Source organism: Balaenoptera borealis (genome assembly GCF_965194805.1).
Source record: "Balaenoptera borealis genome assembly, chromosome: 18".
In the NCBI taxonomy this organism is placed as follows: domain Eukaryota; kingdom Metazoa; phylum Chordata; class Mammalia; order Artiodactyla; family Balaenopteridae; genus Balaenoptera; species Balaenoptera borealis.
In genome coordinates, this window is record NC_138877.1 from 71,438,248 (window position 1) to 71,465,406 (window position 27,159).

A 27,159-nucleotide genomic window follows, 5' to 3' on the forward strand; every position below is an offset into this window, starting at 1 on the left:
CTGAATCATATTTGTTATTTTTGAAAAGCTATTCTGTTAAATTCTCCTGGTTTGAGAATGATGTAACCATGGTGACTTAAGAACTTTTATAATGAAGTGAACATCAATATAATTCAATATAATGAATGAACATCAATAAGTTAGCTGAAAACCCTGCTGGTCCAACATGCAAGTAATCTTTGTGTTTAAACATCCCAAGCCACTATTTTAATTTTGAATAATGATACTATCTTTTTAATTACTTTTTGCACTATATGTGTGTGTGCCTGTGTGTGTGTGTTTGTGTCTGTATTATTTTATTCGCAGAAAAAACGATCTTTCTTCAGCTTCCCCTACCATCTCTATAACACTGACCAGGCTTTTAAATGCAATACTTAGCAAGTTAATAGAAGGCTAGAACACTAGAATTAAAAAAACAACAACTAGATTTCATACCCCCCAAATAACTTTTAAAACCTATGAATACCTTATACATTTTTAGGTGCTATTTGCCATTTGTCATCATAAGATTAAATAATTACAAATTCAATTTCTGACTATAGTTGCAAACACAATTTTGTAAATACTGAACTTTTTAAACTAAATTGTTACATCACTTTTAAATGTATCCATTGGAATTTGCATACATCATAGGCATGATACCCATTGTCAATTTAAAAAAATATGGACAAGTTCTGCCTTCAATTGACATTCAACCAAATGACTGGATAAATAAAATTTGGGGTATCCATGCAATAGAATATTATCTGGCCATTAAAAAGGAACAAAGTATTGGTGTATGTGGAAGGTTGGATAACCTTGAAAACATTATGCTAAGTGAAAGGAAACCATCACAAAAAAATCTAAATATTACCTGATTTAATTCATATGAAAATCTAGAATAAGGAAATCTACGGAGACAAAAAAGTAGATTAAGCGTTTGCTTATGGCTGGGAGGGATGAAGGAATAGGTGGGTGACAGATAAAATGCATAATGTTTATTTTCGAAGTGGTGAAATTGTTTCAAAATATGGAGATAACTTCACTTGTCTGTAAATATACTAAAAATCATAAAACTATATTTTAAATGGTTGAATTGTATGGTAAATAAATTATATCTCAATAAAGCTGTTTAAAAAGGAAAAAAATATGGACAAGTTCTGCGTTCATATTTGGGAATTTCACATTGTTTTTCTTTCTACTTGAATTTATATTTTAATTTCATTTCCACTGAAGAGTATTATCCTAATCTAATGAATTTGTGAAAACTGTGAGATTCCATGTATCTGTGGATGAATATGATGTAGGTTAGCAATGTGGTCAACAGCACAGAATGTGGAGCTGGGTTTCTTGAGTTCAAGTTTTGCCACTTGCCAGCTGTGTGATATTGAGAAAGCTACTGAACTCTCTGTGCCTAAATTTCCTCTTCTGTAAAAGGGAGAAAATATTACTTGTGCCATAGGATTGCTGTGAAGACGAAATCAGTTCACGTAGTATGGAAGTTAAAGGAAACCTGGAACACAATGGCACCAGGTAAACTTTTGTTGTTATTGTTAGACTGAGATAGGGTTCAGCATCCACTTTGCTCCTTTTTAAAAAAAAAAATTTAAAAAAATGGATTTAAGTGCTGATCAACCTTGTTTCACATAAAGAGAGAGACAACAGTGAAAGGACTTTGGTATGTATTATTGTCCCTCGAATTTGAACTCCTTCCAAGTTACCTGCCAAAGAAATCACAGCGATCTATCAAGGAAACTATGCAAGATTGACAACTTGACCAGACCCTCTCAGTTTTGTTGAAAGCAAAGAATTGGAAATACCTGGTTTTCAAAATGTCTCTGAAACTTGCGCTATTCACTGTTTCAATTTCTAGGAAATAGACTGCAGAAGGCTTGACTAGCCTTATCGAATAGCTCTTAGAGCCTATTACTCGTTCACTTACAGGCTTCAAATGTAACTCAATATTCTCAGAGAGGATTGGGAATGGAATAAATTTACCTGCTTCATCTTGGCCAATAACATTTCTAATCAGTTTTATTAATGGTGTAATTTACATAGAATAAAATTCACCAGTTTTACGTGTACAGTTCCGTGCATTTTGACAAATGTTTTAAGGTTGTGTAACCACCACCATCATGATACAGAACATCTCCACCTCCACAAAATGTTCCCTCATTCCTGCGGCAATCCATGCGTCCTACAGGTTTCTGGCCTCTGATCTTTCTGTTACTATGTTTTACTTCTAGTATCTGGGTAAAAACCTTGGAGTGAGATTGCTGGGTTATACAGTTAGTATGTGTTTAACTTTATAAAACACTGCAAACTGGTTTTGAAGTGACCTTACCGCCAGCAGTCTCTGAGTGTTACTGTTTATATCCTCAGCAATACTTGCTATCATCAGTAATTTTTAAATTTTAGCTATTTTATTGGGATGCGGTGGTACCTCATTGTGGTTTTGATTTGAAGTTATCTAACTCTTCATGGTGTTGAGCGTCGTTTCACGTATTTGTTTGCCATGGCCATGTGCTTATTTGCTTTATTGCTGTTTGCTCAAGAATCTGTTCAGATATTTTGCTCATTTTTAATCGTCCTTTTCCTTCTTATTATTGGGTTGTAAGAGTCTTTATATATTCTAGATTAATTGTTTTTGTAACGTGCTTTTTACATTATCACATTTTTAACTATATTTTTTAAAACCCTGGTGCTACAGATTTTGCTCATCTATTTCATGGAAAAATGCCCTTCGAGTTTCCTAACTGGCAAAGCAAGGGCCGTTGTCAAACCAATTAGCTAAATCACACTTTCTGTCAGAAAAAACATGTTTGACTTCGTCTTCGATTCTAACAAATACATCAGTATGGGTTCCTGTGTCAATCCCCTCACATTTGAATTCCAACTTCAAGATAGATAGATAAAGTTCGGATATTTGCCATAAGTTTGTCATCTCTTGGATGAAAAGAAGTGTCTTCTCTCAATGTTTCTAAAAATTAAGATGAGAAGCCTTTCTTAGACACTAATATTCTGAACTGTTCCTTTAGTTTGTGTTCAAAATTCTTCTACCCTGGGCCGATGCACCACAGTAAGATGAGGGCTGGTGAGAATAAGGCTTTCCTTTTTCAAGGGGGAGCATCTTGCCAGGAAGGAGGAGCTGGAAAGGGAGAACATCTCAAGCACTGGGGCATTTAAGCAGGGTAGTTTTGGGAAAGTGTACGTATGCAGGTTGAAGAAATGGGACCTGCTTCCCCTCCATGCCTGCGTACTCCTGGGAAATTTCATGACCTGGGAGTATCCATTCCACAGGCCTGAAGACCCTTGTTCTAAGCTAATGTGGTTTTTGAGAAATAAAGGCTTAATAGGCAATGGAATGCCAAATATTCCCAGAAAGATAAGTTGTTTCCTTCTGGAAGAGAGTGAGAGTTTCCTAGATGGAGAACAGAGTGATGTCTTTGAGTAGTCAAATGAGGTTCATAACCTGAATTTCTTCTTCTTTTTAATGAGAGATTTTAATGCACCAGGACTATAATGGAAGTATCTCTGTCTCTCTGTATCTCTGCATCTCTCTGTCTGTCTGTCTCTGTCTCTCTCTCTATATATATTTTTCATAGAAGGTGGTGATGGTCTTATAAGTACACATAATACTTTTACCATTATTTAAAATCAGGTATCGTCACACTGTCTTTAAGAATATTTGATTAATGTTCCCTCAGTATGATTTTCTTGGGGACCACCTCAGTCTGTATCAGTGGGAGACCTAATTATCAGAGTATTTAATTAAGAGTTTCTTTCAGGCACCTTTCAAAAGGCAATTTAACATTTTAAAAAATTCACCTTATTTATATCTCTCTAACTGAAGAGTGAAGACATTTTGACAGTTGTCAAAAAGACCCAAATAGACCAACCATTACAAAAATTATTTTCATTTATTCAAGCCTTTAAAATAAAATATTCATTTAATAGGATACTCACAGAGGCAATAAAATACATAATTTAATCAGCTTTTCAAACTCATTTAAAAACAGAGAGTTTTCATTTGCAAAAGCTCAGCTATTTTTCTTCCCTCTAGCACATTAGGAAAAAAAAAATAACCACTCGCAAGATACCACATCGTATAAGAGAGCCAGATTCTGTTTGACTCACACATCTGGATCAATAGGGAGGAAAAAGCTGCTTGCTGCAGCTGCTGGCATCCAGGCCCCTGACTTTGGGTGTCTTGAAATTATGATATGAATTCACAGTGTGTCTTTAATGAACCTGCCTGTTTTCCATTTGGTGAGGAAGGTGTAGGAGGGACTTGACAGATAGATTGAAAAATCTTCCTTTTGTACTGTTGGAAGCAGTCTTTGACCCTCCCTAATAGGAAGATCAGTACCACCTCTCTACTAGCCTTTAAAAAAATCCTTAGTTCCTTTTAATATATTTGTCTAATGATGAAAAAATATAGAAGCCTTATTCAATTGTAAATGTGAACGTGGTATAAAAAGGCATAAATGTTACAACATTTAAAAGCAGCATCCCTCCCCCTCGGTATTGGAAGAACCAAGTGTAGAGCTGATATTCATGTTCCTGTAATGTTGAGGGGCACCAGCTGGACCTGAACTCGCATCTGCCAAGTGCAAAAGGCCCTTGGAAACCAACACATTTGAAAGGGAATGGATGAGTTAGTGAAAATGTCTGAATAGAAAATGGAACTAGACCACTCTGAACTGAATCAAGGAGGTCCCACATCTTGCTGCGGAATGAGGGAAAGGAGATTAAATTAGCCCCGTAATGCAGACACCCAATGGTCGGCCAGCTGTTTCCCCTTTGCCATGAAACTCCGCTGCCATTGGCCAAATCCTCTTTGCTTCCTCCTGTTAGACCAGCTTACAGAATCCCAGGGACTCACTTGGTGAGGCTCTTCCCATTCCTGGGCCCTGGGCTTGTCCTCTTCTTCCTGAAACACTGTTTAATACTTACTCACTTCCCGCGTGGCTCCCTGACTTCATTCTTACCGCTACTTATTTCTGCACATCTAATTGACTCTTGTCTTGCATTGCAAGCAAGTTTCTGTTATCTGTGCTTTTCCATGTACTTCCCATAATCTCCCATTGAATGGAGTTCACCCACTAGAGCAGTCGAGTTTCTTCCAATACTTCTGTCTTTGTGTCTTCCACCACGTCCCTGCTCTATGTTGCCTACTGTGGGAGCTTCATATGAACCAAATAGCTGTCATAGTAGCCAGGGTCACACAGGCAAGCCTAGAGGAAGTCTCTCTCCAGGGCTTGAAGAGCTGCCAAATTCAAGCCATTTGAAAGAATTCTGTTTTTCCTAAAAAAATCAAGTGGGCATCACTGGACTCCCACAGCAGAGCAATGGTTATACAAAACCCTTGATGAGTTATGGGCTTGATTCTAATTTGGTTATTAAATTCTCAGTGTTTCTTTTGTTGGGTTTAGTCTGAGGTTTGAGGATATTTTGGGGGCATATTCAAAGACAGAATATATATATATGTACATATGTATAAATATTTGTCACATTAAGGATTTGGACCACCAGTCACATGGTACCAAAACCAATACATGAATTCAATTCAAACTTAAATTTTCTCCTTAACGTTTTTTCTGCCAAATGTCCCATCAAAACAAATAATTAAATATTGTTATAGCTGATGCATGTTCTTTAGAATTTTTCTTTTTGGTCCACTGGTGTGTGCTTTTCATCTGGCTGAAATCCTTCATTCGCCTTTTGGAATGATGCCTCGGGGTCTGGTTCACTGCCTTTGCCCTCTGGAAGTTCCTTATTGTTTTTTCTGTAGCATTTCTTGTATGCTACATAGACTAGAAAACAATACACAGCAAGTTAAGCAAATTTCATAATAATAAGCTGCAAACTTACTTTGGACAGTGATTATAATCTATGTCTCAAAAAGCAGTTGGCATTTTCTGTGGGCTGGAGGCTACTTAGAGAGCGCGATCACCATTCTTAGTTCCATGATCGCTCATGGTAAGAGGGGTGACTGCACTTCAGAAGGACCTAGCACACAGTTAAGGGCTATTTGCTCACCTGATTTCTGCAGGCATCAGCCCTGTAGGTGGTACTCACCAATAACAACAACAGCAAACATTTATTCTGTCCCTACTATCTCCCGGTTATGTGCTAGTCCTCAATAATATGCTACAAGCTAAGGGGCATTGTCAGGACCTCGGTCTACTGGTCTGTGTTGGAGGACTTGAGCTGGAATAACTGTCTCTCCCAGCCTTCACTCTCTCTTTCCTACGATGGGGGAGCCTTGGCTGATGGGTGATCAGCCCTCCTTTCTTCCATGAAACTGCCAGTCTCTGGTGGCAGCCATTTCTCAGCATATATTTGAGGTCAGCTCACACCTGGACAGACTGGCCTGCGGTTGATGTGTGTATACGTGTGCTAAACGTACATGTAGGAAGCAGTGGAGAGGGATGGTATTACCAAGCCCATGTGGTCGTCGTTTTGAGCCATATTTTCTAATTAAGCTTTATCAAGTGCTATTTTGTTATCTAAATATCTGATTCTTTTTTCTTCTACTTCTCATCTGGTTCCAAAGTCTACAGGGGAAAAGAAAGTATTATTTATTGGCACCTTCAGTTTCCAATACCTCACACTTAAAATTGGTATAATAATACTGTCTATCTCACAGGGCAATTGTGAGATAAAATGGTAAAGGGCCTAGCACAGCCCTGGGAGAGTAGTAAGTGCTCAGTAAACACTAACTCTTGTGATGATACACAGCTGAGAGAGACAATAGCCTGCTTCCAAGGTCTTAATATGTCAAGGTCAATATCCCCTTGGATGGTCTCTGCCCTTCTAGTATATTAGTTTTGAAGCCACTGAGCTATTGACTCTATTGAATTGAGCTTGTGGTTAATTACAATATCCCAACACTTTTATTATAAACTGTTTTGAGCTGGGAGTCCCTCAATTTATCACCGATTTTATTTAACCAAACTATTTATTTCCCTCCCTTCTTTCCTCCCTTCCTTCTTTCCTTTCCTTGTTCCCCCAAATATTTAGACTTCTAATCCTTACACCAAAATATGTTTCCCGGCATTGCATATCCTTGTTTTCATTCTTGCTGCTAAAACTGTGGGAAAATACAAGACCAACACTATTGCCCACTTTTCCATTACTCCTTCAGCTTATCTACTAAGCCCTTTTGAATTAGTTATTTAACTAGTAAATCTATGTAATTGTCCTATCACCCATCTACTTTCTCTGGTTTGGCTAGTAGACACCACTAGTATTATTTGGGAAAATCCCACAGTGTACCAAACTTGGTACATCTCCATCATACAGGTAAACAAGGTAATTAGACCCTGGAGCCCTCCCTCCTGTGCCAGGGATAAGTCAGTGGAACGTTTCTAATGGGTCCAGAGGGTCCTGTACTGGAAAGGAAAACTCTGCTTCGAGAATGACATTCAAGATGATAGCCCGGAGAATGATGAACTCCTATGGGCCAGTTGAACATCTGTTGGAGCTAAGTGAAAAACCAAACCTCAACCTATACAAAACTGTACCTCTGGTCATTGTATCACTTAAGAGTCACATTATTTTTTCATTCACTTTCACTATACAATCCTCATTAAAATGCCACTAAGCTTAAAGAGGAAGTTTCTTTATTAAACCACCCCCCCAAAAAAAATCCCCAGAATTTGAAAATAAAGGTCAAATATGACCAGTCCTTAGAAAACAAAATATAAAGAAAAGTTTCAAGTACGTGAAAGCCAGCAGGTGGCAAGGGCTAATGGATCAAAGCTATATGCTACATTAGAGTGAAATTAGAAATCAAGTTGGCTATTCTTAGTACTTGAAATAAAGAACATGTTTGCTTCAACTATTTCAATTGTATGGTTATTATAAAAAGAAAAATATATATATACACACATATATGCACATACATACATGTCTTCCGATACAACTTAGCCTGATAAATATCCCTTGTATACTAATTTTCTGATAAATATCCTACATATATACTAAGAATATCAAGATGATGATTTGAGAAAAATGACCAGTTCAGGGTTCCTGGAAGCAGGTAGGAAGGCACACTATAAAATGGTCCTAACAGGTTAATATGCTCCTTAATTACTGAGAAAAAGAAAGTCAGTGGAGAGAATCAACCTCCATTACTTTTCACTTAAAAATACCCTTTACTAGAACGTTTTGGTAAGATTATAATTTTTTTCATCAGCAGTTGGGAAGTCGTGATAATATTATGGGTGGCTTTTCCTACCTGTTGATTTCACTGCCAGAAAAAGGGAATTAAAAAATGCCATACTAGCAACTCCAGGATTTCTCAAAGAAGCACATCACAATGAAATGTGGTCAGTGTTCCTTACGTGCTAAGAGTATTGCTGCCATGATGATCTGGAAGATGCTGTAGATGAGCGGGAAGGTGAATACGAGGTTGAGCTCCTCGGGAGTGAAGGAGAGCTGGACGATGGTGGAGCACAGCTGCGTGTTCTGCATCCCTGTTTCCAAAGCAACTGTTCGGCACCTGAAAGAAATGTTCCGAGAACCTATGTTTTCATTGGTTTGTTTGGGGTGTAGTTGTTTTGCTTTGTTATTGTATAACATTAAAAGCAGATATGAACATAGAAAACTTAACGCTTACCAAAGGGGATAGCGGGGGGCGGGGAGGGATAAATTAGGAGTTTGGGATTAATAGATACATACTACTGTATATAAAATAGGTAAACAGCAAGGGGACCTACTGTCTAGAACAGGGAGCTGTATTCAATATCTCGTAATAACCTATAAAGGAAAAGAATCGGAAAAATAATATACATATATGTATAACGATCACTTTGCTGTACACTTGAATCTAACACAACATTGTCAATTAAGCCTCAATTAAAAAAAATATTTACTCCGGAAAAAAAGCAGATATGAGAACAAGTACATATGTATGTGTGTATACATATATCTGTTTTTAATGTATGTATTTATTCACTATATAGTTTTATTTATATTAAACAAATATGTAACTTATTAACATATTATTAGATAATACATTATCATATAAATAAATATTTTATCACTTTTTCTCTACATATACATAGATAAAATCTTGCTCTAGTCACCCTATGATCGTTATGATAATGAGAAAATGGACATAAACCTGTACAAAAGTTAAAAAGCTTTATGTAAACAAAAGCCGCTGTTATTATTTTCTCCTTTCAAATTAAAAAAATTGGGGATTATAATATTTTCTTGTCCAGAGGAACAAGGAACACCAATTAGCTTATTTTGCCCTCTGAGCAGTGGAAGTATCTGTGTCATCTATTTCTATATGTGCATATATACACAGAGATTATTTATATTATATTTAATATATGGATAACATTTATTAATAAGCAATATATCCTTATTAAATATAATATTGATTAAATTTATATATTTATTTGTAAAATAAAATTACATGTTGAATAAATATATACACATTGAAAGCAGATATATATATGTATATGTGTGTGTATATATATAATATATATATATATATAAATTAAAAAATATATCTGAAAGGAGCAGGCTCATTTATATTAATGTTCCATAAATGGCAGAGGGGGTTCATGTCACTCCTTTCAATTACGTCCTTGGTAACAGTGCAGAGCACAGAGCAGAGGCTGAGAAAACACTCAAGGTAGAGTATGTGTTATAGTTGTTTTACTGTTAAATTGGTTTTGTTCTTCTGGTTAAATCTTGATCAAAAATCTGCAAGGTGGGCATTACTGGCCCCATTCTACAGATGAGAAAATCAAAGGAAGAGTAAGTGCCTGGTGTGGGGTTCCACTGTGGGTGAGTGGTGGGTCAGCCTGACTCACATCACACCCTTTCCACTGTCCAGTACCTCCCACCTTGTCCTTGACCTCATACACGTACCAGCTCCGACACCTGCTTTTCTCTCTGACTATTGATTCCGATGCTCTAGTCAGAGAGGAAAGCCCATACACGCTAAAACAAGTTCTAATATCCAGCACTATGTGGATGATGAGTGCATCCTGTTTCTGGCCTGAGGAACCCTTGTGGATCACAAGGCCAACCTGGGTAATTTGGTTGAAGTCACTTTGTTTGGAGAATAAGGACGTGTGACAGTGGAAGAGCCCAACTTGCACCGTAGGGGGAATGGTCCAGGAGGATTTGACCAAAAAAAGAGGCAGTCAGTGTTTTCTTTCTGGGGGACTTGCATAATAATTTAGGGATGAATGAGTCTATATAGAGTGATGTATTCAGAAATAGGGTAATGTTATTACAGGTGAGAAACTATGAATCTGCATCAGTACGTACAGCTGTTGTAGGTTGAATTGTATTTTCCCAAATGCATATGCTGAAGTCCTAACCCTCAGTACCTCAGATTGTGACCTCATTTGGAAATAGGGTCACTAAAGATACAATTAGTTAAGACAAGGTGATTCAGATGCACCCTAATTCAATATGACTGGTGTCCTTATAAAAAGGGGAAATTTGGACACAGAGACATGCACAGAAGGAAGGCAATGTGGAGAGAAATAGCTAGAAGATGGTCATCTACCAGCCAAGGAGAGAGGCCTGGAACAGATCCCCCTTATCCCTCAGAAAGGGCCAATCCTGCTGACATTGATTTTGGACATCTAGCCTCCGGAACTGGGAGACACATTTCTGTTGTTTAAGCCACTGTTTGTGGTGCTTTGTTACAGCAGCCCCAGCAAACAAATACAGCAGCTATTACAGAAGAAAATCCCTAGTCTGATTTACCAAAACACCATACCTGTGCCAGGACTGACCAGCTATTCTGGCCAGAAAAAACCCTAGGGAGTAACCGGCCAAGGGAAATATGGTTCCTATCACCCAGAGTTTGGGCTCGATGATCCAGGCACTCTGGTACAGAACTCCTCCAACCACAGCTATGAGCACAATCAGCAGGGCGCCTGCGATGGACCCGACCTGGAAGAAAGACACGAGCAGATGCAACAATCGTGAGTCAAGGCAAATCCAAGTGTTCTTGTCAGAGAAGAAGCCTAAGCATCTCTTTCTCTCTGGGAAAGTGAGAATAAGTGATCTTTCTGTGTAACCCTTGCCCAACGGCTGTGGTAGACCCACCAGAAACGCTGGTGCTTGTCCCACGGTTTAATTTTTAAGAAGATTAACAGGACCAATTGAGTGTCCGTACTCAGCGTGAAGAAGATGTTCTAGTTGCAAATTATCCTGGTCAGAGAGGAAGAAAACCCACTCCAATAAGAACTAGAAGAGCCGGCTTCCAGATTCAACTCCTCCCGCCTGCCTTCCTCAGGTCAATCACGAAACCTCTCTGAGTCTTAGATTTTTCATCTGTAATTGAGGATGAAATCTTACCTGAGTCACCTTTTATGATTGTTATGATAATGAGAAAATGGAGATAAAATTCTATAAAAGTTAAAAAGGTGGGCTTCCCTGGTGGTGCAGTGGTTGAGAATCTGCCTGCCAATGTAGGGGACACGGGTTTGAGCCCTGGCCTGGGAAGATCCCACATGCCGCGGAGCAGCTGGGCCCGTGAGCCACAATTACTGAGCCTGTGCGTCTGGAGCCTGTGCTCCGCAACAAGAGAGGCCACGACAGTGAGAGGCCTGCGCACCACGATGAAGAGTGGCCCCCGCTCACTGCAGCTAGAGAAAGCCCTCGCACAGAAACGAAGACCCAACACAGCCATAAATAAATAAATAAATTTAGAAAGTCATGGGCAAACAAAACACTGTTATTGCTTTCTCCTTTTCACATTAAAAAAAAATTGGGGATGTTAACATTTTTTTTTTCTGGTCCAGAGAAACAAAGAACACCAAGTGGCTTATTTTGCCCCCCTGAGAAGTGGAATCTATCCATGTCTATCTTTGTCTATATCATCTATATTGTCTATCTCCATCAGGTGGCTAGAATATAGTTGGTAAAAGGGAATGAATTGTTACTAATTATGTATATCATCATTTATATACATAGTTATATATTATTATTTTTATGTATATATAAATGTGTATATAAAATCTACCAATTGCCAGGCACAGAACTGGCCATATAGATACAGGGATAAGAAAGATACGATTTCTTTTCTAAGACAGCTGTCTTGATATATTTTATAATACAAACCCACATAACAGAGATAAAAGCAAAGTGCTGTTGGTGTACAGAGTAGAATAAAACCAAGAGGTGAAGTTTGAATTGGGAATCTCAAAGGGTGGATAGAAACTTGCCCTGTGGTTGGGACAGGGAAGGGCGTTCTAGAAGAGTGGGCTGCATGTCTAATAACTTTAAGACCCTCTAGAAGGGGCTTTATAATACAGTGAGAAAAACCAGTTCAGTAGATGGAGAGATCCATCACTGCAGTGCACACTCTGGGGCACTTGACCATGCTGCCTGTGGCATGGGACACTTACCTTAAGTATGATCTTGGCTTTTTGGGGCCATCTGTGATTAACAAACATTCCAATGGAAACAGGAACAACAAGAGTCACCAAAGATATACCTAAAGGTGACAGAGGGCAATTTGATCAACAGAATACAGCACAGGAAAGAGGAAAACAAGAGTAAGCAGCACCCAAAAAGGTTTAGGATGTAGATCAGGCTCCCTTCTTGAATACACTAAATAAGTTAAAGAACAACCCACCCCCCAAACTCTACTTCTTTACCTACTCCAGTAAATAATTCAATATTACTGGTGGAAAATTGATAATATTGATGATATAAATCCTTTCCCTAAATCCTGGATTAATTTTTTTTAGAGTTCTTTATACTGCCAATCAATATCTTTTGGTTTCAATTTGTCAGAATCTTGGCTTATGTAGCCTTGGGATCTTTATATCCTAGGAAAAATACCTTTTCAAAGTATGTGTATGTGTGTGTGTGTGTGTGTGTGTGTGTATGTGTGTATATTCTTGGGGTGTACAAAGATGATATTTAACATCTGTCTGTTACTTCACGGTAGTAGACATAAAAGAAAAAATTTCAAAATTCTCCAGGCATTCTGTGGCTAATGACTTCTGGTTAAGACTGACTTGGGTGATTCAAATCTGCAGCAGAGAAGTGAAAGAATAGGTTGAAAAAGCATGCTTTAAATTTTCCATGAGATAATATATTTGTCGACCTCTCAAGTAATTAAAATTCTTTGCAGGAATGTGCCCACCCAGCCAGATAAAAGAGTCATACTTCAGTTTCTCTGTGTTAAATTTACCGCTGTTCTTGTGACATGTGGTTTGTTTCTCCATGTTATTTAACACTCATTTGTCCGATGGCTGCTTTTATATAATATGGCGCCAAACAACTTCTAACTTCTCACAGGCTGTTTCTTTTTCAAACATCCTTTTAAAGTAGTAGGAGAAAGTGGAATTGAATAATGAGGTTCTGAGAGCGGTTGTTGTTTGGTATTGGAGTAGATTGAACTAGGACTGGGAAATGGATTCTAGATTCCAGGGCTGTAAATATCAACTTAAAATGAATATAATAGTGATGAAAACATAATGTCTTTGTAGTCTTCTGTCCCTCCTGGTGATATGAGGGTCTGCAATTACTTTTTCCCAGAAATTACTCAATGGGTTTAAGTAATAGCTAAGGGTACCAAGAGCAGGAAAAGAAAAAAAAAAAATTAGGGATGAAAGAGTAAAGGAGAAAATGGTGGAATAAAGGAAATGAAAAAGGTCACTGATGGAGGTACTGGTCAGAGCCCCCAGAAAAATCCCCTTTGGTATCCTTACATCCTGCTACTTTGGGAGGAGACTTCCTCCTCTGGGTGCCCAGACTATTCCCTAAATGGATGTTTGTAGGCCTTAAAGGAAAGCCGTCTTGATACAAATTGGTTGTACTGCAGTCACTTAAATCTGGGTGCCAATACTGTGATTGGAATGTGAGTGTGGTTAGGTTTTGGTAATGTATTTGCCATGTGTTGGATCTGTGCAAAGGCAGCCCAGCCCATGTTCGGCCCCTCTTTGCTGAGTCTTAATCTCTTGGGGGCAGCCCAAGGCTACCAGATAAACACACAAGCAGGACCAGTGGCCAAAGATAATGGCAGAATTGCTTTTCCCCTCTTGACCAGACGAGACCGGATAAAGATTTTCCGGGACTCGAAGTTGGCTGGAAAAGACACTCTTCGCCCTTCATCCCACTCGGAGTGTGTGACTCCCACCTGGAATTCTTTACTCCCCAGAGGCCTAGAGATTTGTGTTTCTTATTCCCCATGTGCCTGAGCTCTCTGTGGCAAATGCCTGTCCATTGAGACAAGAGAGCATCGCTTACAGTTGCACTGTTCGAACCATAGCTTGGTCTTTAATCAAGTTTACACGGCAGGTACAAGAGGGAAGAAAGGGACAAAGAAAAAAGAAGAAAAGCGAGTGGGAAACAGAGTCACGGGGTAGAACTTGGAGTCAGACAGACTCGGAGCTGAACCTTATTCGTAAACTGTGAGAACCATGTGAATCATTTAAGCCTCCCAGCCTCAGTTTCATCGTTTGTGAAGTGGGTAGAGTTATGTCTAATGCATGGTGCTGTTGTGAGAATCAGATGGGGAAGTGGATACACAGGTTGTGGTCCTAGACATGCAAGGGATGGAAGAGGTGGCACGGGAACTTTCTGCAGTGTTTGCAGTGGTACCAGCTGCGCAAGCTGCCTCCCTCCTCCATCCAGATGTCACCATCTGAAGGGGCTCAGGGGGTGTTTATTGAATCATCAGAACATGGTGAGCACCGTACGGAAACTGGGCCCAATAGGCCGGCCAATGGAGCAGAGTGGAGAGCAGGCCGAGGGTTATTTCCAGCTCCCTGGTCATCTTGGACAAATTAAACACATACCCCGAGCCTTACTTAATTGCCTCATTGAAAAAGTATCGAAAACATCTTGTGAATTAATCAGGTTGTGTGTTTTCTACATTAAAGGGTAGCAAGAAGGTTAGGTTGGAAAAAGAACAAGGACAAAATGGTGAATAAGCAGAGTTAATACTTTTGTTTTTTCAAACTCTCATTTTTAAACTTTTTATCTTTTCCTCTTCATTTCTCTCCCCTTCTGTTTTCTTTTTTCTTTTCTTTTTGCCCTTTATGCCTTGTAGGATGACTTTTTCCTCCTTTCAGGTACTAATGACTCACTTTCTCTTCCTTTCAATATGTATTCACATTGAAGAAGGTGCTATCAGTCATTCACACTGTAGTTAGAATTTCCCAATATTGCCATGGGGCATTTTCCAGGAGGGAATGACTATCAAGAGGAGAATATTTTAAGGCTTAAATTTTTTTTCTTAAACAACAAATAATATAGAATTAAAACTCCTCATTCAACAGACACATTCTGTGAGAGGCCTACAGTACACACCACTCAAGCAAACTGCACTCTTTACCTTGAAGGAAGGTGTCCTCCCAGGGAGCAGACTGAGAGCTGAGCAGCGTAAGGCACAGGCAGGTGGCTGTACAGGGTCACCCTAAAGCCTGCTTGCAGGAGATGACATCTGATAGGAAGGAGTTCCCTGGGGCCAGTAGAAGGACCACGTGAGGAGAAACCCCATACTGAACAAGGTGTGCCAAAAAGGACCACTTTTTTGTATGTGTGGGGAGGATGTCTAATGGCCATGGTAGGAATAGAGTAGAGTCTGTCTGAAAATATTGCAATACAGATTGTCCCCCATGAGTGTTCCCAAGTTTGTTCTAACTCAGTTGTGTAGACCCGAATCATGTTTTTATCACAGAAACGATTTTTCTTAGAAATGGAAGGCATCCAGTCCAGCTTCCCATGTCAACAGGAATCCTGTTTACAAACATCTTTCTGAGGCACCGTTCAGTCTTTGCTCACATGTTCCCTTCCACAGGACCCCTGCACCTCCTTGAGGCAGCCCATCAGGGAGACACTGGTCTGCAAGGTCAGCTGGAAAAAGACTATTTAGCATGTCAAGTAGCTGGCAGTTGGTACTGAGGTACTAGTTCACTTACATCTCATCTTTGATGACCATGGTTCTAGCGGATGCCTGGTTTGGGTAGACCAGGAACTATCTTGTCCTGCCCTTGACCCCATGTTCCACCAATGACTTAATCTCCCACCAATATTTGTTCTCCCAGAAACAGGAAATAAAGCCCTTTGGGGCTGGGGGTGACCATCTGGGAGCTGAGTGGAGACAGAGTTATAAGTTGCACATTTGACTCCCAGGGCCTGGTACACAAGCTGAGCCAGTAGATCAACTTCTGAATCACGACGTGGTTCCCAGTGGAGGGTTATAAATAGTGTGTTTCTCATGGAACTCACTATTTATATGTGGAGGGTTCTCATGGCCATTGCTTACCGGGTGCCCTATTTTGAAATCATAGATAGAATGCTTTTTGTATTCGTTCCGTACGAGTGTTCCGGAGCACCCTGGACCCGTTGCGCCCTGGGATAAGGGCAGGACAGAGCCTCCTGTGCATCGGCAGCTCCAGCCTCCTCAGGCCCACACGGCTGTGCACGGGGGTCCATTCCATCAGCCCCTCCCTGGTGATTTCAATGGAGGACAAAACCAGTTCTCCCACAGCGTCAAGCTTTGGAATTCAGCTTCGGCCAATCCTCATTCAAACGCAGGCGAGACTTGTCCTGAAATCCTCACTGGGCACCAACTACTGCTGGTGCAAGAAGTAAGGTCTAGCTGGGTCTGAGCCTGGCCTGAGGATCTACCCAGGGACAAGCAGAGGCGAGGAGGGCCGGGTTAAGCCGTCTGGTGGAGGAATGACTTACCTATTTTATCGTAGGGAATTAAGATTATCCCAGAGTCGACCCACATTTTGGTGTAGATTAAGAGGCACAGCGGCATCATCCCCAGGGCGAGCAGCGTGGAGCACGTGGTCATGCTGATGCTGAAAGGAAACGGGCAGCGTGATACAGCCACCTGCGTTCGCTACGGGAGAGGTGGTTTCATTTTTCAGGGCGCGATTAGAAAGTCCTGCCGAAGACCCTCCGCCAGCAGCACCATCCGGTCCGGCGGACAGAAATACACACGTACCCTGGTCTGTGCAGGGCCACACCTGGGGCAAGATGGTGAGATCTGTATTTCGTGTCTTTCTACTTGGTCTTGTGCCACCCCTCCCTCTCCATGGGTTCTCAAGGATCAGAGAAGATATTTCGTGACTGTTTCAACTCATTGTTAAACAAGGTACAAGGTGCTTGGACATGCCACCCTTCGAACCTCCAATCAGAGAACAGCAAACACATTTATACACGCCAAGATATCAGGGGCTTTGCTGTGTCTGCTCGGGATGAGACGGGCCTCCGTGGCCCCTGGAGGAGAACGCACATCCAAGGGAGGAAGCCTCAGTGTCTTTCCTTAAAGCAGACAAATTATTCCCCTAATGCCCGAAGCTTGAGAGAAGGAGAGGAAGCTGACTTCAAAAACCAAGGAAAACGTGCAAGCAGGCAGGGTGGGCCTGGGTTCTAGCTCTGCTAAGAAATGTAGCAAATGGTGTTCAGCAGCACCAGGGTCTGGTAGTGTTCCTTCTGAAACATCAGTGTTTGAGTGAGGGCACATGGTTGAATAAGTGGACTTTGGCTTTGGAGGTGGAGGGTATGGAATGATGCTATTTTCAGCACTACTGCAACGGATGGAGGAGAGGTTTTGGGGAGCGGGTCTTTTGGTCCCTGAAAAGTGCCCTGTGTACGGGGGCATATTCTCTTCCTGGGAAACAGAGCCCTTAAACGGCTGGGCCAGACACGGGCTGGCTTGGAAGCAGGCGTGGCCACGTTTATGACTATGGGTAATTTACTTGACTTCCCTTTGCCAGTTTCCTTATCTGTGAAATGAAGAAATGTGAAATGAAGATCATAATCATCACCACCTCATAGGCTGTGAGGACTAAGGGACCCAATGAGTCCAGTACTTAGAATAATGCAAGGCGCTCACTAAAAGCCAGTTAACTCTAACCCTAACCCTAACCCTAACCCTAACCCTATCCATGTGTGTTGTGTTTCAGCATAATACAGAATCAGGAAACTAGAGAGATTTTTCTGAAAGGCCCTTTCTTTAATAGCCGTAGCACTGAGACTATCAGAGTAGTAATTTCTTAAAGGAATTATATGTGGACTTCAAGGAAATATTAAGTTATTTACAACACCTGCTTCCCCTCTGGAAAAACAACCCAAAACCACAAACCACCCTACACATTGCTAAGGAAAACAGCTGGAGGTGAGGAAGTTCGTTTCATTGCATCTAACTAAGCAGTTTTGGCAAAATCAAGGATGGGGCAGTGTTTATCAGGGAGCTTACCTTACATAATAATCATTTTCTTAAAAACCAGAATGAAGTCGCTTAAGACATGTTTAAAGGATTTAGAAAAAAATACTTGTCTTAGTACAGCTAAAATTATGTAACAATAACCAGTGCTGGGGGTGTATGTAAAGCATTTCCAAGAAGTTCGATCTGTTATGGTGACAGGTTAACTTAATTTAGATATGCGATAGGATGCTAAAGGCAGAGTTCCACACCAGAATAATAAGTTAATTTGTTACAAATAGTGCTTTGTCCTACTTATATGTAAGATCCTGGAGTTTGATTTTCCCCTCTCTCTCTTCCTTTGCCATTCTCCTTTTCATCTTTTATTTAAAGAAATAAATTAGGATGGATCTAAAGTTATCCCCATGATAAAATTACTTTTATTCCAATGCATCCAATATGCTTTCCAGAGTGGAGATGATGGGATGGGGGTGGAGAAGGAGCAGTGTTCATTACCTGGATCACAACGGAGAGAAGGCTGACCATCTTTGGTTTTAAACCATGAGAACAACTTTTAGAAGGACGTCTATTTCTCCCCTTGTTTTTCTTTCAGATTTCCTTCTGAAAGCTTCAATTCTGACTCATTGCTAAGACAGTGTATGAAGTTGTGTCCTGGTTTGAGTTTGGCAAGAATGGTTTCTGAAAGGCCATGAGGAGGGACAAAACAGGAGTTGGAGAAGGGAACGGTTTACATTTAGTGGCCGCCTTGACCATGAGGTGCTGCAGAGGGGCAAGAGAGCAGATGGCCAGAACCCCTCAAAACGAGATGAAGACCAACTCAGATAAACGATTTTAAGGAACCATGTAGGAGAATAAATTAGCAAGGAAAGAATCATTTTACATAAAACATTTGAAGTTCTACAAAGAGCAAAGATGTCAACAATGGAAATACTATACCCTGCATTTATATTGGAATAAGAGAAAACATCAGAAAAAAATCTCCTGGTTTAAATTCTTGCCTTAGTCCTATTCATTGCCAGGGAGAATTTTTTTTCCTTCTTTTTTCTTTTTGGAATTAAAAGAAAGCAATACATGAGAATTCAGTGAATGCTGAGGAATTTGGTGAAGTCAGCGATAAGGAATGCAAAGATTATAATCATATTAGAAATGAAACACCAAGTTTGAAAGATCAAAAGAAGTGTATACAGGTGGGGCTAGAAGGTGGAGACATGATGATTGATAGAAATAGTGTTGAACAGAGGTTAAGAGTCTGGATAGGGATAAGTGAATAGGTCTGGATTCCGATTCTGACTCTCACATGTACTGACTATGACCTCTGTCAAGGATAGGAGACTTAATTTTATCATCTATTAAATGCAGAAAATAATAGTACTAACCTCAGAGGATTAGTTTGAGGATTAAAATACACCTGGAGTACTTATACTGTGAGTGGTTCCTAACAGTTTACAGCTAACTAAATGTTAGATAGTAAATACAAAGAAATGCTGCAGAGCAAAACAAAGCTTGGTTCCTCTGAGGGAAAATACAGGGGAATTCAAATAGTGTTGGATTAATTCTTAGATTAGAGAGGAGCTGGACATTTGCGTCATTGAAATGGGAAGAACTGCTTTGAATTTGTGATAAGCCAGAGGGTCAGGGATTTCGAACAACTAAAATAACAGTGAGCACAAAGTTGGAAGATGAAAAATATAACAACATTTGGCAAAAGAACAAAGGTTGTCGTAGGAAAATTGAGAAACTCTTAAATCTAGAAAATAATCAAAGGGAGGGAAGACAGTGCATAGCAGTGGAGGAATTAGGGGAAACTGAAGAAAGGATGCATAGGCAGGAACTCCCCAAAGAAGAAGTCAGAGAAAGGAAGATGGATTCCACATATAAGCGATATCATATGATATTAGTCTCTCAGTGTCTGACTTACTTCACTCAGTACGACAGTCTTTAGAAAGGATTCAAATGAACTTATTTACAAAAAAGAGTAGAGTCATGGATGTAGAAAACAAACTTAGGGTTACCAGGGGTTAAGGGGTTGGGGAGGGATAAATTGGGAGATTGGGCTTGACATACCCACACGAGTATACATAAAATAGATAACTAATAGGGACCTACTGTATAGTACAGGGAACTCCACTCAATACTCTGTAATGGTCTGTATGGAAAAAGAATCCAAAAAAAAAAAAAAAGTGGATATATGTATATGTATAACTGATTCACTTTGCTGTACACCTTAAACTAACAACACAACATTGTAAATCAGCTATACTCCAACAAAAATTTAAAAAAATAAAAAAGGAAAATAGGAAGGAAAATCCTTGTGTGGTGTGACTGAGGCCATTGCTAAAGAAAGGAAAGATTAAAAAATGGGGAGTCTTTGGGTATACAGCAGACACAAAGGGGTGGAAGTCTCTGTGTTTGTTCCCTAAACTGTGGGCCACCAGCAAATTCACCTGAGAACACCACCTTCATTTCTCCCTGAGACATTTTGTTCATAATGCACCCACAGCAGAGCTAGAACAGGTGAAAATACTTGTTCACTGATCAGATTCCTAGAACAACTTTCTAGGCTGGAGTGGTCTGGGAAGGAGCTGAAATATTACTTGCTGTATTACAATGAGCAAGGATTCCATTAGCAAGGTCTGTTTTTTTTGCTATTTGTGTGTGTGTGTGTGTGTGTGTGTGTTTGTGTTTAAGTCACCAGAGACTGCAGAATGCAATGGTTTCCCAGGTTTTGGAAGAGATGACAGCGTGAAGGGGAGATGATTTGGTTTCTCCCAGGAACCACATCCAGGAAGTTAAAGCCAGATGGAGTTGTTTTGCCAGCGTTATGTGGTATCTGCTCAACTAGTGCAGATACCTGTTGGTATAAACAGTCATATCTTAGCTGCCATTGAGAGAGTTCAAGTGGAAATGGAGAAGGTAAAGTTCCAAGAGGACAGAATCAGAAATATAAAGGGTAGATAGAATTGTATCTACATAAATGATCATGAGACTTTAATTATCCACTGCTCATTCCAGAAGAATAAAAAGTGTTGGAAAACTGTTTCCCAATAGCTGAGGTGTTACTTTCTTAATTTGCTCTGAAGGAATATTTCAACAGTTTTTCCTCTAACATATGCAAGGAATAATGTCATCATCTTCCTAGTGGCATAGTTTAACCTCCTTTCAGTGATCATGGGTTATCATTATTACTTGTTCCACTGAAATACGGTGATGTCTTCTGGGTGATATGCTTACAGAGCTGTTTGTCCCTAAAATAGTGATGCAGAGCTTCTGTGCTTTCTGACTTATCTTCTTTGCTTTGGAGGCATTTTGATCTTTTCATTTGCAGTCAGGCTTTTGGGGCCACTGGCTGCTGTGGGACATAGGCCTGCCCCTTCTAACAACTTGCTCCACCCCACTTCTTGTTTTTCATCCTCTGTGCTGGGAAAAAGTTTTAGAGCTTTACAATTGGGAGAGTGAGTGGGTCCTGTGTGAGGAACGTCTATGAGATGAAGTATGATTTACTTTGGGTGTGCAGAGTCTTTCATTGGGTCTTGTTTGAGTTCCGGATAGGTGAAGTTGCTAGAGATGCTAGAGATCCAGTGATGACTGCACTGGATGGGTGCTGGTGTTGTTCACAAGACAAGGGAGATCTGTGGAGTGCACACTTTCTAGAATGAAAATTAACAATTCTCAATGCCACGTGTCCCATTAGAGGACTTGCTGAAGGATTCATCTATACTGATTCAGCTGGGGGTTTTCCACCGAGGTTTCAAATTCTAATTCTGGTTCTTATTTCTTAATATTTTTATTTCTTACAGGAATTGTTATGCCAGGGAGATAAGATTACATAATCATCTCCTGTTTCCAGAGAAATAAGATTTCCTTAAAACCACAGGAAAGTGTAACTTAGAGTTTTTAGGTTAGGGTTTTACAGTTTCAGCCCCCAGAAGGGAATCTGCCCCAGTAGCTGCCCAACTCAGCACCACACACACTTTTCTGTCTTACAGAATGACGACACGTGTGGCATTTCGTGGAGGTACAAGACTCTTCTGTTTTGTTAAAAAGTTACAAATATTATGTAAAAGCTGTTTGGTGGCAAAGTCCTGTATTCAATTCAGTTCACTCCCCTCAACTTGTCTGTAGAATTCTCACCTCTGTGCCTTCTTCCAGGTCACACTAAGTTGAAATCTAACAAGGCCTTATCGCTATACGGTGGTTCACAGATTAACTAAACCTGAAGAGCACCTGCCATCCTTTGCTCCTCACAGGACTTTCCTTAGAAAAAAAATCTATTGCAAGGAAGAGATGGTATTTCCTTACGTGAAAGAGATGTCACATGAAGGTATATCATTTGTATGGCTTTTCTAAAGCTTCTGGAGAAATAGGCACCAGCCGGGCTCAGTTGGCAGGCTTCCAGTTGCCCACTAGGCACTGGATCAACCTGGAATCCAGTCTGACATTTTGCTCTGGTTACATTTCTACACATGAGCTTCTTGCTTCTGAGTGTTATAACGTGATGCACAGAGCCCATTGCCTACTGTACAGTATTTAATAAGCACTCGTTACACTGACTCCTGGCTGGTTTGCAGAAATGCATACCTTTCACAGGAAATGAGGAATGGTGAGGGAAGGAAAAAGACATTTGTCTATTCAACTTGCAGCATTAAAATTCTTGGTGTCCTCACATTACTGCTTCGTCTTATTCCTATTCGTTTTTTTTCTTTTTCCGGTGCTAGTTCAGACTGGCACAGGATGAATTGGGCAAACATTGCAATTTAGATTACTCTGTGGGAAGCAGAGAAACCATTTTCTGTTTATTTTATAGGAAGGTAAGCATAATTTTTAAAAAACTGTTGTAGTGGTTTTCTTTTTTCTTTTCTTTTTTGTTTAATGCCAGTAGAAGTGAAGCAAATGTACAAAATCTTTCTTACACCTTATACCAAGAAAAAGCTTGTCCAAAAAACTGGCTGTGCTTGGTCATTGTCTCATCCTAGGTTCTAACTTTTAATGAACAATTTAGTTTCACGATTGCATTCAAAGCTCCTCATCACCACAAAGAAAGTGGTTTTTTTTTTCTGATACCAACAAGGAAAACTTTCTCAGCTGCAGCTTGTGGCTTGGAAAGGATTTATTTTTTGAAAAACTTTGACTCTTTTCCCCAAAGAGAAACAGCAATTATACAACTCCTTGTTAACTGAGTTACATTTTAAAACACAGACACAAAATAGAACCCCTAAATTCGCAGAGCTCAGCAGCTGCGTAGGAAGGCGAGTCAAGGCATTTCGTCTCCTGTTTCAATTCTTAGTTGGACCCTAGATCAATGGCAGATCAGACGGACATTCACAACGCCATAGGCTTCTGAGAAGATTAATTCAATGTGATTGCGGTACTGGGAGGTTTGGATATCTTACCTCAGGTCCATGTCGCCATCAGCCCAATAGGCCAAGATGTTGGAGGTGGTTCCTCCCGGACAGCAGCCCATGATGAGCACCACTACGGCTTGGATGGGGAGGATGTCAAAAGTCACGGAGAGGACGAATCCTGTGAGGGGCATGATTCCAAACTGACAGAGGAAGCCAACACATATGCCCCACGGCTGCTTTATGTGCCCTAGGAATTTCTTGATTTCCACATTGCATCCCATGGAGAACATCACCAGCGACAATAGGATGGTTAAGACCGTGCTCAGGACCACACTTAGAGTGGTGTTGAAATCGCTCTCTGGCACCACACAGGACGCGCCATCGCAAACTGTTGCATTGGCCAAACAGACCGCTGAATTATTCATTGCTGGCTTTTCTGCTCAAATGCTCACAGAGGTCCACAGACGCGCTCGTCCTGTACTGTCTACTCCAACTGCGTCAAACTTTTAAACCCTTTTTAAACATATGTCACCTGGTGTCTCCTTCAAAAGCCACCTCAGAGAGGCAATAAAAAACAATAAATGCTAGTATGTCAGTTTCGAGAGGTAACCTTACAACACAGCACAAATTATGAATCATAAAAGTCCTGCCAAATTATTGGTCCAGACAGAGAATTCTAATTAATCATTTATTGACATGATAATGAACTCTGCCATATAAAAACAGCTGTGTTAATGTTTAATGTTGGGAAGCTTTGTTCAATAATCTCAGTTAAATGACGCTTAAAATCAACTCAGACTATTACAGAACATTGTAGGGGTTAAGCCGCAGGAAAGCATCTCCTTGCAATGGGGGCGACTGGGTCCTGAGAAGTCCAGTGCCTTGTGACAAATCAAATTGCCGATTAGTATCAGACTCTGAGCTGGAACCCAGACCATCAATTTCCTCCCCTACTAGTTTTCCTACTGTATTATTCTGTCTGTGTGTATTGGTCTATAGTGTGCAGAAAGAATATTTACATTTGAGAAACTTGTAGGGTCTTGATGCAAACCTATGGGAGAGTAACATGCGGGAGGGTAGGATGTTTTCTGTTCTGTCTGGTGGGAAGGCGGCCAGGAAAGCCCCTGTCAGTTACTTACACACACAATTATGTATGTGTTGCCATGGTAACAAAGTGCTTCATAGCAAGAGACAATACAATTATTTGGAGGGATGAACCTCAGAGGATTAGGTCAAAGTGATGGGAGCTCTTTGTGCTTGACGTCAGGAATGGAAATTAGAAATTTTTTTGGGGGGGGGAAATCTGAGGTTCCAAGGGAGGTTGATTTCTGTGCATGTCAAATGGTCAAACTTATTATGAGCAGAAAGCTGTCCTCAGCATACAGGGAAGATAAAAAAAGAAGTAGAGGAGAGATTCTTCCTAGTCTTAGGAGTTTATAATCCAATTTTTGGGTCAGGATGCAGCATAAGAATAAAATTGAATATTTGGATCATGATTCACAATTTATAGGACAAATTCTAATTTATTATTCAATTTAATCACCTTAAATAGCGTTAGCATCCCCATTTCACAGATGAGGACTTGAGAGTCTAGGAAATGAAGTGCTTTATTCAAGGTTACCCAGCAGATAACTGGAAATACTGAAACTCAGTTTGGCTTGGAGGCGACTGAGAGAAATACCTTAGAAATGAGCTTCTCCAAACTCAGTGTGCTCACAGCTCCCGGGTGGGTCTTGTGAAAATGCAGATTCTGAATCTGGAAGTCTGGGGTGGGCCTCAGGCATCCGCATTTCTGACAAGCTCACGGTTCACGGTGACGGTGCTGACCTGGGGACCACACTGGTCTCAGGACACTCACATCAGGGTGACCCTAACTGCACCCGAGCTGGTCAAAACTGAATTTACTGGTCACTTACTTACTGAAGAACTTACTGAAAACAGTGTTTACAGAGCAACTTGATGCGCGAAATTAAACTTTTTCATAACTTGAATGAACATGAGCTATGGGCAGCAGGGGGGCCACCAAGCAAAGGAGCCAACTGAGCCCAAAGCCTCAGCCCCTGGGGTCCCTGACGATGGCCGCTTCATCTTGGATTGAGCTGCTGGGAGAACCTTGAGCCCCGTCCTCAAAGGGTGACGGTGACTCACGCTCACTGCTGGCGCAGTCCCCTGTCCCAGGAGCGCTCTTCATCAGCTGCCTTCCCCGCATGGGTGGGCTGCCATCAGCTCTGCCTGTCTGCTTGCCAGGTCCTGGGGATCCTCTGGCTCTCCCATCACCCTTCCCACTCCCACAGCTAAATGATTAGCTAGCTCATTCCTGTCAGGGCTCCCTTCCCACTGCTAGGCGTGGAATGACTTGGCCCTGCCCTGCTGGCTGGCTCCAAGCATCTCCTGATCTCTGACCCACTTCTCGGCTCACGTGCCAGCCAGCCAAGGGCGCATGAGCTGAACGCGCCCCCTGCCGCTGCACCTTGGCACCTGCTGTGCTGGCTCTTCTCCAGCCAAGCTGGGGGGCGGTGAGGGGCAGCCTGGTACAGAGCTGCAGAATCGTGCACTTGACACATACATACCCAGGGTCCGTCAGCTTTCCAAGCAGCTGCCCTTCTCTGACCTCCAGCATCACCCGAGAGTCCGAAAGCTAGCCCAGGACCTGCCCGCAAACAGCCTCTTTTACTTCACTGGGTCTGGTCTGGAAAGGGAAATTGGGGTCCTGTCGGGTGGCGTGAAGGCTTAGGATTTTTCCCGGGAGGGGCTTCATGTTCTGGCCGTGCCTGGAGTTGCCAGGTGAAAGCCTACTGAGCCTCTGGTCTGCAGGAGAGAAAGTGAAGGGAGAGAGAGAGAAAGCAGGACCAGAACAAAGCTCTCCTCAGATTTCAGACGACTTGCTAAGGAGACTTGAGGCTCCCAGGGGCAGAATGCTTTGCATATAGACAACTTGCAAATGAGCAGTTTGTTTGACTAGACAGAGCGCTACAGTTCTGGTTAAAAAAAAGGTGCCAATGCATTTCTAATTTTCACATTGTTTTTACATAAATTTGCACATTAAGGCTCGAGAGGCCTTCTATTCAAGTATTGGAGAGATTCACAATTAATTAATACCCTGAACTTCAGCTGCATTCAAATTCAGGCATCAGACCAGGATGAATAGGAAAGATCTAAATATGAAAAAAAATCATGTGCTTTAATTACGACACAGAATCGGGGAACAGATGCACACCTGAGTGGGCCGTCAGGAGGCTGGGGCTTGATTTCCATTGTCATCTTTTTCAATCTTTTCTGCTGTTTCTTCATGCCCTGGGCTCAGCTATAGGCAGTCTTCAAGAAACCAGCAGCAGACTTCTGTTCCTAGCTCCCTGGGTGGAGAAACCAAGGGTTGTGAGTCAACTCGACAGCTCAGGCGTCCCTCTGGTTCTGGTGTATAGCTCTGGAGAAATGAGGATTTAATAGCTTTTCAAGGTGTTTGCTCTGAAGTTCATATGATAAAAGATGAGCTTTCTATTTTCTATTGTGTTTCATCAGGGATGGCTCTACTCAGACCAACAGTCTTTTGGGACTTGAGAGATTCTGGAGAACTGTTTTCTCTGACTGAAATGACCTTCCTCTCTCCTTTCTCCCATCCTTTTGTGGAACCTGCAAGTCCACAATTAGAGTTAT

At 41.0% G+C, this 27,159-nt stretch overlaps 1 protein-coding gene across 1 annotated transcript; it reads right to left on the reverse strand.

The window, feature by feature from the left end:
* Positions 1-2,343: 2,343 nt before the first annotated feature.
* Positions 2,344-25,968, reverse strand: SLC10A2 (solute carrier family 10 member 2). Its single transcript, XM_082366159.1, has 6 exons — positions 23,554-25,968; positions 16,675-16,793; positions 12,375-12,463; positions 10,739-10,914; positions 8,331-8,488; positions 2,344-5,795 (listed from the first exon to the last, which is right to left on the reverse strand). Exons 1-6 carry the CDS (start codon positions 23,928-23,930, stop codon positions 5,638-5,640), a joined length of 1,077 nt encoding a protein of 358 aa, XP_082222285.1. The 5' UTR covers positions 23,931-25,968; the 3' UTR covers positions 2,344-5,637.
* Positions 25,969-27,159: the final 1,191 nt, after the last annotated feature.